The 18,414-nt window shown below is 35.2% G+C and overlaps 2 protein-coding genes across 5 annotated transcripts in view; both read right to left on the bottom strand.

The window, feature by feature from the left end:
• The window catches only part of LOC126864877 (phosphatase and actin regulator 4B), a 392,626-nt gene extending 374,271 nt beyond the window's left edge, over positions 1–18,355 (bottom strand). The window contains exons 1-2 of one of the 4 annotated variants that reach the window (XM_050616730.1): positions 18,142–18,355; positions 10,688–10,768 (exon numbers count right to left, since the gene is read on the bottom strand). In XM_050616730.1, the coding sequence (XP_050472687.1) occupies positions 10,688–10,768; positions 18,142–18,259 (199 nt within the window). In that variant the 5' untranslated portion in view covers positions 18,260–18,355. Of the gene's footprint in view, positions 1–1,982; positions 2,477–6,690; positions 7,062–10,687; positions 10,769–18,141 lie in introns of those variants that run through there. The other 3 variants (XM_050616731.1, XM_050616733.1, XM_050616734.1) reach the window with 3 other exon arrangements.
• LOC126864881 (F-box only protein 7-like) lies at positions 12,139–16,530 on the bottom strand. Its single transcript, XM_050616741.1, has 5 exons — positions 16,212–16,530; positions 15,873–16,133; positions 15,535–15,801; positions 14,083–15,044; positions 12,139–13,842 (listed from the first exon to the last, which is right to left on the bottom strand). Exons 1-4 carry the CDS (start codon positions 16,391–16,393, stop codon positions 14,921–14,923), a joined length of 834 nt encoding a protein of 277 aa, XP_050472698.1. The 5' UTR covers positions 16,394–16,530; the 3' UTR covers positions 12,139–13,842; positions 14,083–14,920.
• Positions 18,356–18,414: the final 59 nt, after the last annotated feature.

Raw genomic sequence — 18,414 nt, 5'->3', positions numbered from 1 at the left:
CAACTTTTTAAGTGGATTGTTAATTCTGAAAGATTTTTGTAGCAGGTGACGAACATTTTTTGAAACATATGGATGCGTAACGTAAGAAGAAACTTAAGAAATTATTTTATTTAATCTTATAATAGAAATTATCATATTTCCCAATAACATTATTCCACGTTGCTCGCTGTCTGCCTCTTTTGTTTGTGTAACTATGAATTCAGCTTCGGGCATGTAAAATAAACTTTCGCTACGGAGGTTTAATTAAAAAAATGGTGCAGTTAGAACAGAACTTTCCTTCAGGAAATGCCTTCGGATTACATAGTATGTGTATTATTAAATTATTAGAAAACTACAAATATTTCATTTATGGTCACGCTAAAATCCACGATACACTAATATTTGCTCTAGCTGCGATAGAAATCCAACGATTGCTCGTTTGGCTTAATTATTCGAGGATCCCGTTACTGTTTCGATCGAGTTAGAATTAGGGCAACCGATGACCCATAAACACAGTTGGCATTAATACCGATAAACTCATTAGAATCGGTGTGACTGGATGTCCGGTTGGACTAATGATGGAAATTCAAGACGTGCTTCAGTGTTGCTGCCTATACATTACGAATACCGAACTGAATCGATGCGGAGAGCATAGCACGAAGATCAATTGAGAAATCACAGAAAAAAGCCGAAGATACGGCAACGAAAGTTTCACTGGAAAAGTTAGAGAAATAGTTACAAGTTCAAACGGAATTATGAAAAATGAGTACCTTTTAAATATGACTGAATGTATATTTCTTAATTTTTGATTCAGTTCGTATACAACTGATACTGAAAGTTTTATGAATGTTGTGGCAGTTAACTACACGTATGAAAAAAAGAATGCCGAACTTTTACTTCATAATACGGCTTTTATAAATCACAATGACTTTGCTTCCTAGTGTGTAACGCCCTGTACTTTCACTTCGAGAGGTAGTACATACAACGATTACATACATTGAAACATAAGAATTTAGAACGTTAAAAGTATCAAATATTTTTTGTGAAAGGAAGTAAAAAGTGTTTTAAATGTTCGAGCAGATACTATAGAATTTTTTTTACATCGTATTAAATCTTTAGAATTCTTTTATTTAAATGATATACATATTTGTTAATTACACATATATAGACACATATCTCACTGTTTAGCAAATGCAATTCCTATGAATTATATACCTGTCCCCGGCTTTCTATAATTCCTATGTTTTTAAACAAATGATAGACGTTTTACTCACGCAGATAAAAACCTAAAGCGTTATTATGAAATGCAATCATCGATCTTTTTGTAATAAAATTTCTTTTTATAAAAAGAAAATAGCAAGAAACATCTATGTATAATTATAAATCAGGAAAATAAACGAAGTTCAAAAATTTACATCGCCAAGAATGAATTATCCAATTTCTACAATCTATAAATCCTCTTTCTTTCTCACTACAAAAATAACACTCTTCAAAAACTACAACTCTTGACTAAGACAAATAATTTATACTTCTTGATTTCTTTACTCTTTTCTGCTTAATCAATAATTATCAATCAACAATCATATCATACAAAAAATTCACAATAAAAGACAGTAGAAATGATACTTTCCAGAAGTTTACAAATTATGAAAAAAAAGAAATGAAGAAACTAATACTAAATTCACTAGATTTCTTCGCTTAATCAACATTCAACAATCAACATCAATCATATACAACAAATTCATGCGAAACCGATCCATCAAAAGTTTTATAAATCTGTTAACAAAAACAGAAAAATTAATGTATTCTAATCAGAGTGTAATACACTCTAATTTTCATATCATTTTCTTAACTGACATTCTTATTTAAAAATTCGTACGAAATAAAATCCTCGAATTTTTTTCCAAAGATACTTACCATAAAGCATCATGAAATTAAATTATAACGTGCAACATGACCGACAACGATAACCACAGACAACGAGATCTCGTAAGGGAACTCACCCTGAGAATAAATCGGGAACTCGCCGTCGCTGTGGCTGTGCGTGAGCATCCCCGTGGAATAAAACTGCCACAGGGCTCTCCTCCGGTTTTCCTCAGACGTGCCAGCGAGGACCTCGTCGTCGTCGGCGTGGTCCAGCAGACTCAACACCTCGGAGAGCGACAGGTTGACGTTGATATCCTCAGCACGACGAACAGTTCGACGGGGCAAACGTAATCGTTCGTACGCACGATACCCGATTTCTTCGTCGGGTTCCACTTTTCCCGCGATCACGCTCGTCTCACCGATGCTCGCCTGGCATCGCGTGAAACTCGCGTTTCCACCGTACACTGGTATTCGATTCACCGCGAATATTGGTTGAACGCACCACCAGCTTGAACTATCGCCGGGCCGATCATCGACTTTCCCTTTCTTTCTGCCTCTCGCTGGCCCGCACACACACACCACCTACGAACGCGTTTTTTTGTTTTCTTTTCTTCTATCCTCCTCAATGATGCTGGCAATAGACGGATCGATTAAGGAACGTGGAACGAGACTCCTCTCGAAGCGAAGAAGAGAGGTCGAGACATCGATTTTGCATGATCTCAGCACTTCGAAGCTTCAGATGGCTTGTGCTGAGTTAGTTTTTGGTGAAGTATGCTTCCTCTACCTTCGATGTTGATTCCGTTTCGTGAGACGTATAAGCGTTTGGCGTGTATTCTTTCTTAATAATTGTGTTAATGTATGATAATATTTATAAATGAAGACGACAAGAAAAGAAGCGCGATAAATTACATTATATCGAATAAGACGTATTAATGCTCTTTCCATCCTAACATTTGCTTGATACTATAATTATCAGGAGTTAAAATATAGAACTTGACGGGAAAATAATAAAACGTAAAGTATTTAAAAAAATACAAACGTAAGATGAGAAGTAAGGTTCTATTCGTATATTTTACAAAAAAATCATTCAAATTCTAAAAAACTATACATTTCTATAAAAAATTACAAATTGATTATTTCGATAATTCCATTGTTAAATTTATCCTGGTACTTCCAATGTTAGATCTGTTTGGATTTTTAAGAACACGTTATTTTGCTTTATCGGGCTTTATGAACTGAAAATTGAAATAAGGAAGTGCGCGATGAGACGGGAACGTGGGCCGCTAAATAATAAGAACAAACGAAGGTTATCTAAATTAGGATACTAAACATCCTCTAAAGAAAAATAAAGCTACAATCCCAATAATGTTGCATGGTGTCAGGCTGTTCTGTTAATGCGATAGAGCAGACCGCTGCATAAAGCGTTTACTTGGAACGTCGCTATCCAACTACCGCAATCTCTGTAATTCGATAAACAGTTACTTTATGTAAGCCGTTTTAATCGATCGTAGGACAAGCTACGCGTTTACATTAAAAATGTCACAAAAGCAATTTTCGCATAGTTATATATCTACACTACTGGACATTTCTGTTGGCACGAGTTCAATAGAAGTTTCTACGAAAAGTTTGCCAATAATGTAACGGGCTATTACTCTTTTAAAATCACTATCGCGGCTGTATTGGTCTATTAGGTCGAAAATTGAAATTAATTCCGAGGGAACTAAGGAAATGCTCGTATTTCGCCGAATTCATTTTTTTAGCTTACAAAAATTATATATTGGTCGTATTTTGTACAGGTTCGTGATGACTACGGGCTTTTTAATCACAATTTCGAGTTTTCTCTGCTAGAAAAATATCTGAAAATCATTACGGCGATTGTATTGGTTCGTTATTTCGAAGATTTTTATTAATTCTAGAAATATTACTAAACATACAAATATCACATTTTATATATTTTTAGATATAATGACGAAGAACGCTTTATGGACTGTGTATATTTGACGCTCAACATTTTACTAATCACTGACAAAATTTTAGCTGTTTTTATGCATCATAATCTACCAGAGGCAAGGCTAATTATCTCCCTAATTATCTCTCTTGTTTGATAGAGGTGTAAGAAGAGGGCGGGTAATGTTCAGCGCAGAAGTTGAAGCGTTATAGTGTTTTGTTACGAAATTAAACCTCAGCATCATCACAATATACCGGAACTTCCTTTTCTTAACACGCGTGATACAATAATTCGGAACACACGAATTATAAACAGTACAGTTGTTCTACAAATTTGGTACGTTTGTAATTCTGTTCTACTTGAAATGTGACAAGTTATTATCCGAGAATAATTACTATCAAACACTTTTGAATTACTTTAATTCTCATTTACTTAAAACAATGTACCACGAAAATGCAAATACCATTCACATCATTAAGAAACATCCTAATACCTAATTAAGTAGCAAAATGTTTACACGCCATTTCCATCGAAAATCTCAACGGCGCTACACAAAAATCGTTTCAGCAAAATTGCCCTCGCTTGCCCTCTTCTCATTTGCCACCCCTATTTCTCTACCCCTAAAGAAGATGATCCCCTAAATGTAAACTAAAAACTCAGTCAAAAGCATCCACTCACTTTCGTCTCAGTGAAAGCAGATTTGCCTGATGGTGGCAAACAATACAGCTTGGGCATTCTAGAATGAAAAAACAAAGGGAGTAATGTATCGAACTGACATCGCAGGGTGGCGATATTTCCCACGTCGCGTCGCAGCCACGAAGAGCATCAGATGTCGTCATCGAAACGGTCCAGCCGGCGGCGTATCGGTCTGAACAACAAAGCGAAGAGAGAATAAAACAAAACGAGTGAAAAGGAGTAAAGTGCAAAGAGAGAAAAAAGAAGGATGGCTGTCTCTACGCGTCGCGACGCTCATCCGTTTCTGCACACGTAAATTTATACCGCGGCTATTAATACGTCGGGCCTCGCGGGTTGATCGATCGCTCGAGGGAAAGAGGAAGGGACTGCGAGCAGAGATTGAACCGCGCCTTTGTTGGTGAAGGGCCACGAGTTTTTCCCTTAGATAAATCGAGAGTACTGCTCTGCTAATAACGAGGCCCCACGGCCAAGCTTATCCGTGTCTCCCGGTTCGATTCGCGATCACCGTTACCTTCACTCGTTCGTTACTAGAATTTATTTTCCGTTTGCGATTGGAATCTGCCCGCGCTATCGTTGCGTGTCCGTGAGAAATTGAAATTGACTCGACCACGCTCGCCGCCGGCAATAAATCGATATTACTATTTCGGCGTGATGAAAAACAGCGGGAATGCGTATCTTTATGTTTCTTTCGTGAAATCCGCGACAGTTGATATATTGGACGTGGAAAACATTCTGTGCCATTAGTTTCGTACTTTAGAACTTTATTCTCTGATACTGGAGCTATCAAAATTGTGAAGGTAGACAATTTATGGTATTTTGTGACGGAATTTTGTTAATCTATAGCGACGTATTTTTGCGAATTTGAATTATTTCTTGTGTAAAATATATTTATATAAAATACGCTATCTTTTCTAAAATATATTTATAACACAGCGATTGGATAACCAAAATGATCACGTAATCTCCAAGAACGAAGTGATCTTTTAGATACGTCAATTAAAGAAAGAAAGAATAATCTAAAGTATCGCAGCGTATGTTTTATCAATCTATTCTTTCCTGAGATCAATCAATTTTTAATTTTATAAATTTATTTCAATATTGTTATCGGTACAAAGTATGCGGCAGAATTTGAATTACATCGTTCGTGATAAATAAGATAAATGATACAGAGAATGTAGGTTCTTGCCAAGAGATATATTTCAATATTTGCTGTATTATTCGTTTATGATAAACGAGACGAATCATAGGGGAAGTACGAACTCCTTTCAAAAGACACATTTAAATATTTGCTTGCTAAAAATCGTACGATTCGATAGATTATATAATATCGTAAATGGTGAAAGGAAAAAGCGATATAATGGACCGTATATTAACTGCATGAGTTTGTTCGAGTAAAGATTGATTCGCAGTTTGAGTGCTGGAATTTATATGGAAGCAGGAAATTGTCTTTAACGACGTAAAATTCCCTTATTGGCTTTCGTCTTTCTTTGTACGCTCTGCAAATACAAAACATATACATTTTCGTGCCAATAATTTCTGCCTTGATCAGTATCTAGTAAATCATAATCGATTATCTCTAATAAATTCAAATTTTTATATCATCTTTTGATAAAGATTATACGTTTGCAAATTGCTAAACATTATTATCAAACAGTCTGTATATTTGTACCCGAATCATCACAGGATTATACGATCATTCAAAGCAATTTGGAAATATGATATTTGTAGAGCAAACTGAATATCAGATTGCAGATCAAACATCAGCAGCAATACCACAGTGCCTACAATTAACACGATATTTCTTTTAAAGTTTGCGTGGTGCAAACATCGCATCAATTGATCAACTTACGTGATACAGGCTATTGTTCGCAATTTAATAAAAAACTTCATATCAGTTCCTAAAATCTCAATTATCCCATTCAGTTAACCAAATCTTGCCTAACTCCCAACGAAACAATCGAAAAACGAGAACTGAAGAAAGAACTGAAAGTATCCGCAGGGAGAGACCACGTGAAGCATCGAGCTCGACGAAACTGTACGCGAAGTGAACCTTTTCCGGAAGACAATCCGTAAGGACGAAGACAAAGGCTCGCAAAGAGCGGTCGAGTTAAGGGACCCTCTATTTCTCGATCTCTCGACTTCGAGTCGTTCCACGATTCCAAACTTGCAATCCGCACGAGTGAACTTATCAACATATTTACCACGCACTTAGTCCAGGTTCGCAAGACCAGCTCAGCCTCGTCACCCTTCTCGAGCCAACAATCTTCCTTTCACTTGCAGTGGTTACGCAAAAACCTTCGATCGAGCCACGTCGATCACACCACACGCGATTTCAGATGCACGCGCGCGTCCGATGATTCGCCACAAATCGGAAATTCCGAACGAGATCAAGGCGACGACAGGATGATCCGACGGGAGGCGATCTATAGGATCTACGAGGGCGGAGAATGGGCCGTGCACGCGTGTCACGACGATCGTCGATCGAGTAGGTCGTGAAGGGTTCGATCACAAAGAAACGTGCGTGGTACGCGCGACGGAGCGGGAAGGACTTTCGTCCAGGACGGGTTCGATGCGCGCACTGGGGATGAGAGAGAGCCAGGGAGCAACCCGGAGAACAGAGAACACCGACATCCGCGCTCGAGCGACAAAGAGGGTTGGCCAGGCTGTCAGAGCAAGCGAGAGGATAAGGGGGCGGTGCAACAGGGAGAGAGAGAGAAAGAGGAAGGCGAAACGGCGCAAGCTTAAGCCCGCTACCGGGCTTCGAAATACGCATACGACATAGTAGCGCACACCAGCTAACCGTGAACGAGTCCCGATTCCGGAATACGAATGCTCCAGCGACGTGTTGTTGTCCCGTTTCCGAGAGGCCTCGCTATATACTATAAACGTCGCGAGCTACGTTTTCGCTTTATTTTTTTAAATGACAATTTTCCGGTTGACATTTCCCTCGTGTTCTTCCGGATTGTTCGAATTTTAAGCTATAAAATTCTGCGTTTTGGAGTGGAGCAGAGAGACAGCGTGGTGTAGAGAAGCGGGAAAGTAAAGAGGGAAAGAGGAATAGGAAGAGCGAAGCTAGCGTAGAATATTGCGGATGAAGGATAAATGGAGCGAACGAGGTGGCAGGAAAGAAGATAGTCATAGGCTGTACAAAACAGCGAGAGAGGGTGCATCTTCCCCAAGCACGGAAACGAAACGTTTAGCGGCCGATTTTGAAAAGTGCACTCTTCCAACGTCCTCTTTTTGTCTCTTCCTCTCTCCCTCTCCCTTTGCTGATGTTCCCATTCTGCGAGTCGCCACCTGCTATGACCCAGTTCCCCTAGGCGACCTTACAGCGCGGTTCGTCCTAAATTCGTGCGTTAACAACCCCGCCTCGCCGTTATTAATTATTATCGCGCTCGCAGTTGAATCTCTAATTGAAGAAAAATAGTCGAGTGCAGGGCAAACGTTTTAATCGGTGCCGCGGTGGCGAGCGTTTAGGTACGACGATAATTAAAACTCGCACGCGAATCTGCCAGCTTAATTGCCCGCTATTTATTCGCATCGGCATCGTTCGGCAACGCGATGCATCCTATGAATCGACGACTGTTCGTAATGGTGAGAAAGGAGATTGTTTCTTCTTTTTCCTTTTTCCCTTAATTACCTTTAGAGTGAAACTAACAATAAATGAGAATCCAGGATCGAAAATGTCGCGAAACGGGGCTACGGTGGCGAACATCGTTGGCTATTACGCTCGACTAGGTTTATTCGACGGTTCCGTGCCAAAACTTCCCAGTTCGTTAAGCTGTGTCGAAGAAGGGAAGAATATTAGAAGTCACGCCGCTCGCAGCGGCGCGGAACAGTTCGGGATAGAAACGGAAGACGGGACAACGATAAATCGCTCGTACGTGACGGCGCGACGGAATCGTATAAATATTGAAACACCTATCACCTTCCTCTTTTTGATTTTCTTTCTGCCATCAGAGAGTGGATTAGTGAGAATTAAATAGAACAGACGGAAAATCGTTAGTAGGGAAATTTTTACTGGGAAATTGTATATTGATGTCTGTTTACTGTAACACTGTTGGAACTATATCGTAGGTTTGCTGAAAAAGTGGCGCAACTAAGCAAAGTAAACTTTTCAGCAAATCGGTTTGAAATAGAACTTCTTCCAATTATTTAGCAACAAACAAATTTTTTTGTTTACAATTCATCGAATGTTCCTTGGGCTTTCACAGTTTCTAATAAAAATTACATGTGCGGTTCTTTATATATTATTCTTTGATAAAATTAACGAACACCCATCGTTACGTATTAACGTCAAAGAAAATGGAAAATAAAATATTCGCTTTGACGAAAGACCGTAGCGAAATCAAATTCTACGAATGAAAACTATAATAATAAATTAATCCCGAAATCTCATATATTGCGCAGACATTCGAATCAGTTATCCGTTTTCCAATTTAATCCTTACTCCGATTTTGCAAAATTAACGGACACAAATCGAGCGTCGAAACGACAAGACACATTTATTATAGGCTGCATACGACAAAGCCAATCTACAGAAATGTTTCAATCATTTTCCAACTGCGATTTGACAGCGTAACGGCAGCGTAATAACAATTATCAACCATCCCGTATCTAACGATCGAACTCAGCCTTCGAATTTGTGGGATCGCGTGGAACATGTGAATCCACTTGCCTAACTGCATTTCGCGGATTAACGATGTACAACGTCACGGACATCAACCAGCGAATAATAGCGTTGTTGTGTCAAAATCGAAGCTTTCTCCTTCTTTTTATTGGAAATAAAAACGAAAAAATCCGTTGGAGAGAACAGAGTGGTTTACAGTTTACAAGAAGAAATGTAAAGCAGATATCTTTCTGTATTTCACTATTTTATGTTGAAAGTAAAATATTTACTTAGAATTAAAATTTCAGGACATATTAATATTTCAAAGATTATGATTAAAACAAATATTTCTATGTAATATGACATTTGTGAGTGTTTAAAATTCGTGGTGTAAAATTTATGAACGTTTAAAATTTGTCGTGTGAATGTTTGCAAAATTTTTTATATAAAAATTATATAGTTCAATTAGAGACGTTCGATAAATTCAAGAAAAGCTTCAATATTTCAGTATAATATTATACTGTACCATCAATCGAGACAAAGAGGATATTTTATAAACATAGTGTACAGAAGCAAAAAGATATGGATATCTATACGCTTTCAATAAGAGTTACAATTGACAAAAGTGTAAAATCCGCACCATTTCGAAAAAAATATGAAAGTTTGAATCGATAGGTAATCACTAAGATTTTGCGTACTTGCAAAAACTTTGCATCCCTACTCATAAAAATCACGAATCCAGAAATGATATCTTATTTCATGAAGTAGATTCTAACTGCGATCAACCAAATCCCTCAAACAGCTACTAAGGAATATCACGAAGAAGATTTTCCAACATCCTATTCTACTCCAACATCTCGACGACCCTTAGTTCTAGTTCTATCCTCCAAAACAAATATTTTTCGTTTAAATAAATTCGAAGGAGTTTGTAATAAAAATTCTCATCTCCTTGCGGCGATTCTAACATTTTTATGAAATATCGTGAAGAAAGTCTTCCAACATCTTGAAGATTCCGTCTTTCTAATTTTTAATTTTATTCTCCGAACCGAATACTTTATGTCAAAATAAATTCGAACGAGTTTATAATAAAAATTCACGTGTTTTTTAACGTGCCCTTGTAAAAAGTACAAGATAGATAGATAATCAATGTTTGATGGACGGATGTATCAATCTCTGTAGCTTTATCTAGCATCGGAGATGCAACAGTCTGCTTTTCAACAATAACAGAGTTGCATTTTAAACATATGAAGCGTCGATGCACGTGGCAAATTATTTATTCCCACTTGCATAATGACAAATCGAAGCTCATATCGGGGATTGTTAATGATAAGCATGATCTCGCGTTAAGAGTTGCCGCGTAATTAATTGATTGCGTATTGACTATAATAATATTATAAACTACAATGAAGGCGATCGTTTCCATTTTGTTGTAAACCGCCGCTAGTTTCCACGGTGTACAAAGACAAATTTTCATTGCTGATACACCAGATCGATAGGTGCAACCAGGTGTGCTTCCATCTGACGTATCGACCAGAAGTGAAACACAGTAGAGCAAGAGCGAAACAGTTGTTGCCTTGGTTATCACTCACCGGTATCACCATTACTCTGTGTCGTCGTTTCCTCATTTTGGGTATCATCGTTGCTCAGCGTTGGCTTCGTTATCTCTTCTGCTGAAAAATAATTTACGAACATTATAAATTTCTATAATTAATTGGAAAAAATTTAATTCAAATGACAGTAAGGATGTAATTAAAGGAATAATGCTATAAAATCAAGAATAATTAAAGAATATTTAAAAAAATATAATTAATTCTATTTGAAACAAATGTTTGAAAATTTTATATAAATATTTGAGAGTAAAGATTAGAGGCGTATGAAGACAAGAATTTTGCACATGTTTATACTGGATCTTCAAAAATATTTATTTAAGAAAAATCTTCTATATACATAATTTTATTTGATTAACACTTCTTTGTGTATCATCGATAAAGTATCTGTCAGAGATTACCGATTTCACGCGTTCTACAATGTAGTCTAGACCATTCAAAATTCTCGTCGAGGTTTCCAGGTGATCTGGAATTTAGACTAGATTTCAGTTATTAACTTATAAGTGAACTACATGTGTATTAGTACAGATGAGAATAAATCTGACAATGCTTTTTTGTACTTCACGTTTCAGGATCACCTGATTTCTTATCATTTTCGTGTCGCACACGATATTATCAATTAAGTATAGTAATGGTTTGAATCAAAACCTAATTCTTGTATGAAACTACAAATACACTATAGAACAGGATATTTCGTAATTACAAAATAAAGAATGCAGTATGCCTATAGCATTTCTGTTCATCGTTATACAAACTGAATGGAGAGCGGTTGATAAAAAGATAATTTTGAATAGAAGCTACCATGCTTATAACGTATTGTATTTACCTATTTTTTTTGTTTTTTTTTTTTGCTTACGATTAGAGTCAGTAATAGATATAATGTTCCAATCTTGTTAAATACATCAAAATAAGAAGATAACTTAAATTCATAATTAAAGTAAAGTAATGCTTTCATGTAGTCTTATATGACATAAAGCAGAATTATATTCGTGTAAACATAGTAGATTCATATACATATTTACTACATAATTGTTGGACGACGGTATACGCTTAAATAAGTTAAAAACTTTATAAATTAGTATAAAGTATTATGGTAAATAATAAAAATTCGAAGCTTATAATAACACTCTGAAAAATCTAAAAGTCTAAAATTTAAATAATATATCATTACTTTCCTCCTTGGAAGATTTGTATTGTAATTTTTATTTCATACCAAGTAGAATTTTTATACAGTGTGGAGCAGATAAAGTGTTAAGTATAGGCTATTTTCCCCGAAACCATTACAGATATCAACTTGAGGTTTTTAAACTTTGAAGTTTTCGAACTTAAATGGTACAGAGGCTAGCATCTCACAGTGTAAGATATTGTGAGGGTGACTTTCTTAAGGCAGAAATATGTACTATTCCCATTTCTTTTTATCTTATGCAAGAAAATATCTTATGCAAGGAAAGTTCCACGAAGGTGTCGGAAAACATTAAAAAAAATTTATTCTGCTTTGAAAATTATTTCTCAAATAGGTCACCTAATTTAACGTCAGTTGATTATCTTTTATTGAGCTATGTAAAGGAAAAAGTGATTGCAACGACACTAACTATGAAAAAAGATATTCAAAAATGAATTCAGACCGCATGTAAATCTATAATTCCAATAATGTTATCAAATATTGGCAAAGCTATTATCACAAGAATAGATGCGTGTTTTCAAAGCATAATATATTTCTTTTGATATCTTTCCACATCGTCACGAAACTCTCCTTACGTAAGGTATTTTACGCTATAACTCTTTAACTATGTAAAGTAAAAAAAACCCCTTCGGTAAAAGTTGTTAGATTTGATAACATCTGTCCGAATATCGATAAATTAATGTCACCCTATTAAAAAAGAATGGGGTAACATCCCTTTCATTTCCAAAAGACTCACCCGCACAATATCTTACAGCCTAAAGTGTTAACCCCTCTGTGCTATTTAACACCAAAAAATGTCAAGTTGATATCTGCAATGGCTTCGAAGAAAACAACTTGTAATATTTTTATCTGCCCCACCCATATGTACATTTACCGTGGCCATGCATGATTGACGATAACTGGTCAACTTCATTTTTATAACATAATTATTTCCATCATAAACTAGCATTTAATATAATATTAATATAATTACAGGTGAAAAACTAATGACATGAAACTTTAAATGTAGTTGTAACTTGCAATAAATATGTAAATTATAATGTTAATTATTACAATAAATCGCCGAAAGTATAAATGTGTAGTAATAATCTAAAAATTATTGATTGCTATAATAGGAAAATCAGATTTCGACGTATCGAAAGTTTTGCCCTTTCTCCAAACATTCACGATGACTTTGAGTGATACTACAGCGGGAGATCGTTACTACTACCTGAACCTTCGCAGCGTACACATCGACAACACGGAAACTTATATTATCGTAAGCTGGGCGATATCTAACATTTCTAATACTTTATTTATAGCAATGAAATCACGGATTCATTTCTATAACATTCCTAAATATTATTTAACATTGTCAATAAATTATTTTATTTCAATAATATTTTCAAACATTACTTAACAATTTTAAAGATCTGTTTATAACAACATAAAATCATTAATTTAATTATTCACTACCTTTAAACATTATTTAACAATTTTAATAAATTCCTTATAACAATGAAATAATTATTCTGTTTCTATAACATTTCAAAACACTATTTAATATTTTAATAATTTATTTTCTGTTCTGTTTCTTTCTGCCACCAAAGCGTGTCCATTATAAAACCGATAGAAGGATTTGAGAAGAAAAGAAACAACGTTCATAGACTTGAGCAAAGAATTTGTTGCAACTAATTTCCAATTCTACGACGGTGAGTCGCATGGTTTGGTTTCTTCGGTGATTGGTTAAAGATTCAAATATGATAATCTGAACTGAAATGCGACCTCAATTTTAAACTGAAAAGCCATTCATTGCAGCGAGTGTCATCACACTCGTGCAGGGTAGGTCTTGATAATTAATATTTTTCAATAGTTTACGTCACAATAATCTACCTTCGTATTCATGCTTCTCACTTATTTTTCTTACAATTAGTGGATTTCAATCGACTACTGTAAGCTGTAGTATTCCGTGTTCCTGAGAACATAAAGAATAAAATTATTTGAAATTCAAATATAATACAAGTGTTCTTAAGAATTTTCATATATATATTCTAGTCTACTCTCTTTAATAAACTATATATTAAATTGTAGTTAATAATGTGATATAATATTACGTATATATACATATTATATACATATATCTGTGTATATAGGATATATATTTTAGAGAGTCTGAATTTGTGCAATACATTTTAAGAACAATCTTTATGCTCACGTATATCAGTAGATATCATACTAAACTCAAGCTTGTGCAAATGCCACAAGCTTTTTCAAGATATTCAATTTCCAATCAATGGGATTAGGGGTCCAGGGTGGGTCTCGTATGCGTAGTCACCTCCTCGTGATGAGACCTGGTAATTAACATTGTTTTCCAAAGATTAATCTTTACAATCATGTTTTTATATCAACAAATTAATCTTTAGAACACGATATGAAGCTAAGAACTACGCTCTCTGTAATTCAGTGTAGATCGCAAAAAATTCCCATAAATATCTTAGGTAATTTAGTCTGTACTACAGTTACTCGTTAACAAGTGAACTTGACGTGGAATGCCCTGGAAGGCGTGCATTTTAGTCTTAACTACTTATATGATAGGCATATGCAATATGTAATTAAAGAAACAAATTTTAAATACAGATTTTCGCCATCTATCGATCTAATCCTTAATGTAAATAAACGATTACCATTCGGCAAATTTTTATTTCTAATAGTAGGATTGCATGCTTGTATACATTATGTCATTAGAAATATACTCATGCTGGAAATTATATCACACTGCTCATTTGCTTGCTTAGAATAAAAATTTATAACAATAAAAATATGTACTTCCATTTTAAAAGATTACTTTGATGTTGAAATTTCCTAATCACGATAGATGATCTCAATTTTTCAAAATATTTAGATATTATATTAACTTTCTCCTGTTAAGTGAAACAATTCTCATAGAAAATCTTCTTGCGTTTTTTATAGCTAGACACGAAATTCTATATAATGCCAGGTCTATCCTATAGTTAGTTAATGGTACTAGGACTATTTGTGTTGTGATTGATTGATTAGTTCAAATTATACTTTATCGAAAATTGAAATAAAACCTTCTTGCGGTAATTACGGCCAGCAACATAGTTTTTCCGATATGTTTCGGGAATTAGTTCCTTGGAACAACAGTTCAGTGATAATCTGTAAATTGCGCTTATGAAACTCATATCTGTGCAACGATGCATCCAAGATAATCAAACCGTGAAGTTATAATCTTTAAATACATGTGAATGCTATACATAAGTAAAAGTTCAAGTATTATCAAATTATTATATAGAAACGAGGTTGAACAAATAAACATAAGCATTTGGAAATATCACATATACCTGTTATATAATTCAATAATTATAATAAATTAATGTTAAACGTCCTAGTATTTATAAATAACCTTAGTATTACAGGACTTTTTAATTTATAATTTATTTTTTTTCACACATGTTTTTCACAACTGTGTTTATAACATCATGAATTTTTTACAAACATATTTTACAAAATACAAAGTATAATAAATTAAAAATATTTATTACATCATTTTAAAACATTGCCGTTGTCATGCATGACTTGTGCTTTTTCCCTTGCTCTTTTAAATAGTTAAAGGTTTAACCGTTTAAGTAGTTTTTTGTTTTTGTACCTAAAACGATAGCAGTCTTTGCCATTTGATACTGTACGGTAACATCCTGGAAAATCCCTATATAGTAAATCCTTCCATAATTGTGATTCTGAGCATATATCACGGAATTCTCTACAACACTGTGCCATCTTTGTTACACTATAGGCATCTAGCAGTCTTAAAATTCTGAACTTCAACTCAATTGGAATAGTTTGAAGACTAGGACCCATTACACCAGCTTTGATAAATAGATCTTTACGCACTGGTGTAGACAATTGATCCTTAAACCTATTAAACAATTTAATAAGAACAAATATAATCCTTTTTAAATAATCAACATAGCTATAAATTTATTATACCTGTGAGATATTGCTTTAAGATTCATGTACCGTCCACAAAGATCACTCGAGTAAGGATTAACATACTTCAGAGTCTGTACACTTATACTGTAAGTCGTTTTACCATCCATAAGGGGAAAAAAATTCAAAATCAATGTGTCTCCCAGAGGGACTACAACTAGTTTGCATTCTACATCAGGAACACTTTCTAGTTGAAAATACATTTCATATATTCCCGTGTCTCGCGATTTCCAACTTTTTGGTATATAGAGTAGTTTTGGACTGTGACAGATGCATTTTATAACACACAATAATACAATTGATGACTAAAAAATACACGCTATCGATGATAATGCGTACCATTGTGGCCGGTCACTATATGACGATGACAAATAAAAGCCAGCCTCTGCTAACAATACTATTATTAAAGCAACAATATAATCGTGATGCGTGGATTCTCTGTCTAAATCGTTTAATACTTTTTCTAACGATGGTGCTAATTTGGTACGAGTACATTCTTCTGCTAAAATTGATTTCAACATTATATTTTCCTAATATAATTTTAACCTCTCAACACACAAGTTATGGTACAATGTCTATCACTGCACTTGTAATGTTTTGTTTATAGTAAGTTAGGTTACTACATGGTTGCGCCACTAACGCCATCATTTCATACTAAAAGATCCTACCGCGCCATCTGTTTCAATTTTATGAAATAAATGTTTATTCAATATTTATTTCTATATTTATTAAAAATATCCATTTTCTAAATGAATATTACAGAGTCAGATATTTATGTTGGAATATATTAATTTTATGATTATATTTGTGTATTTCAAACGGTCCGATTATAGAATAGCTGGATTTTTTATATTTTGTGGCGACCTCTCTAAGAAAACATACAGATTGTAACAGATCAAAATCGAAAAGACAAAAAAATATCATACATTTAATGAATAGCAATTTATTTGTATATACTATACGTTCTAATGCAGTTTAATTTGTAATTACGTATAAATCAACATACGCAGTCGCGCAATACAGCAATTTTACAGATGTCAGAACATATCGGTATATGGTAACAGAAATGACAACTTATGGTTAATGTTTTGTCACGTTACAGGAGTGCAACCAGTTTGAGTGATGTAGACAGATAATGTGCAGGAAGTCCCGCGTATCTAATACCTATATGGTTTACAGCTTATCGCGGATAACTTATGAGTGTGTCATTTTTTCGTCGATAAAAGAATTTGTCATGTCACTTTCTTAATGATTAAATTACTGTACCCATTTACAATTGTATTTCTTAAATCAACTTTTCGATATTTAAAACAAAATTAACGAAATTAACTGCAGAAATTATAGATTTCTGCGATGCTTTCGATAAACAGCGCGTTAACAGCTCTCTTGTTTAACAGCGCCACCACGAAAATTAAAAATTCGAAGCCAGTCAAACGAAGATAAAATAAATAAAATAAAACCGGTATAGGAACTCGTTGCGTTTTTTTCATGGGAATGTCTCAACGAACTCGTCGCTAACGGTGAACAAAATCAATTACACGCATTGCCAGTTATACGTGTACATAGATTAAATTTAAACTTGCGTACTGCTTGAGGTAAACCAGATTTGTGCGTTTACGATCAATTTCAATCATACAACTAATTACTCTGATTCAGAAAGTTGTTTCACGATGTCTTATCCATCTGTCTGTCTAGCAATAATCCTTCCGCCAGTAACGTAATGTTAAATCTCTCAGTCATTACGATTTTCAATAAAACTCACGCATAAATATAATATTTGAAACCTAATGCTCGCAAACTGATCAAACAGAAAATCCTATCAGATATGAATCAAATAAAAAAGCACAGATATATCAATTTATTATCGGTAAGAGAAAGGACTGATAAGATTAAAAATACAATGTTGCAATCAATCGTCATCGGGAAATCGTCATTTTAAAAGTAACGCGTCAAATTTTTTAACAAAACCTTTTACGGGTACCAGTTTGTGATAAATGTCATCGGTGATTCGCCGACATTTTTGACACTTAGTACGCGCGAAAATTAAGTCGTATAGGTGAACGATGAGTCACGTGATCGACGACGACATGTTAGTTAGAAAATACCGGGATAGCGAACAGGCCCAGACGGGCCCATAAATATCCCTGTACGCTCCTGTTCGGCATGCGAGAGCGCTCCGTACCACTTGTTGCATGGCCGCGCTCGACAGTCGCGTTTGAATAAAATAGCTCTCAAACTGCTACGGGTTATTTTAGCAGGGCTAACATACCGGGAGAACCGGATATCTCAGCGTCCTCCTGGCTCGGTGTTTCAGCCACTTTCGTCTGCCCATGGGACACAACACTAGTCACTACACTTGACACCACCGACTCGCACGATTCGGCCATTTTCAGGTTAACTCGCGTTTATCCGCACGACGGCTAGTTACCTCGCTGCATTCGAATCCGAATCCTTTTTCGAAACTTCCACACACGCTTCGCGGTTCATAACACTCGACTCCCATGACAGATGGCGGCTCCCGGATGGGAAGAATGCTACTGCC

The sequence above is a fragment of the Bombus huntii genome, chromosome 4, assembly GCF_024542735.1.
Source record: "Bombus huntii isolate Logan2020A chromosome 4, iyBomHunt1.1, whole genome shotgun sequence".
NCBI lineage: Eukaryota > Metazoa > Arthropoda > Insecta > Hymenoptera > Apidae > Bombus > Bombus huntii.
Note: the sequence above shows the minus strand (reverse complement) of the source record. Positions and strands in the feature narration are given on the sequence as shown.

Excerpts from the sequence above, each read along its gene's own strand:
- LOC126864881 (XM_050616741.1), bottom strand. The coding sequence starts at position 16,393 with ATGTTGAAATCAATTTTAGCAGAAGAATGTACTCGTACCAAATTAGCA. Across the intron at positions 16,134-16,211 it reads TATAGTGACCGGCCACAATG|TCCAAAACTACTCTATATAC; the intron begins GTACGCATTATC and ends CATCTGTCACAG. Across the intron at positions 15,045-15,534 it reads AAAGACTGCTATCGTTTTAG|ATTATCACTGAACTGTTGTT; the intron begins GTACAAAAACAA and ends CGCAATTTACAG.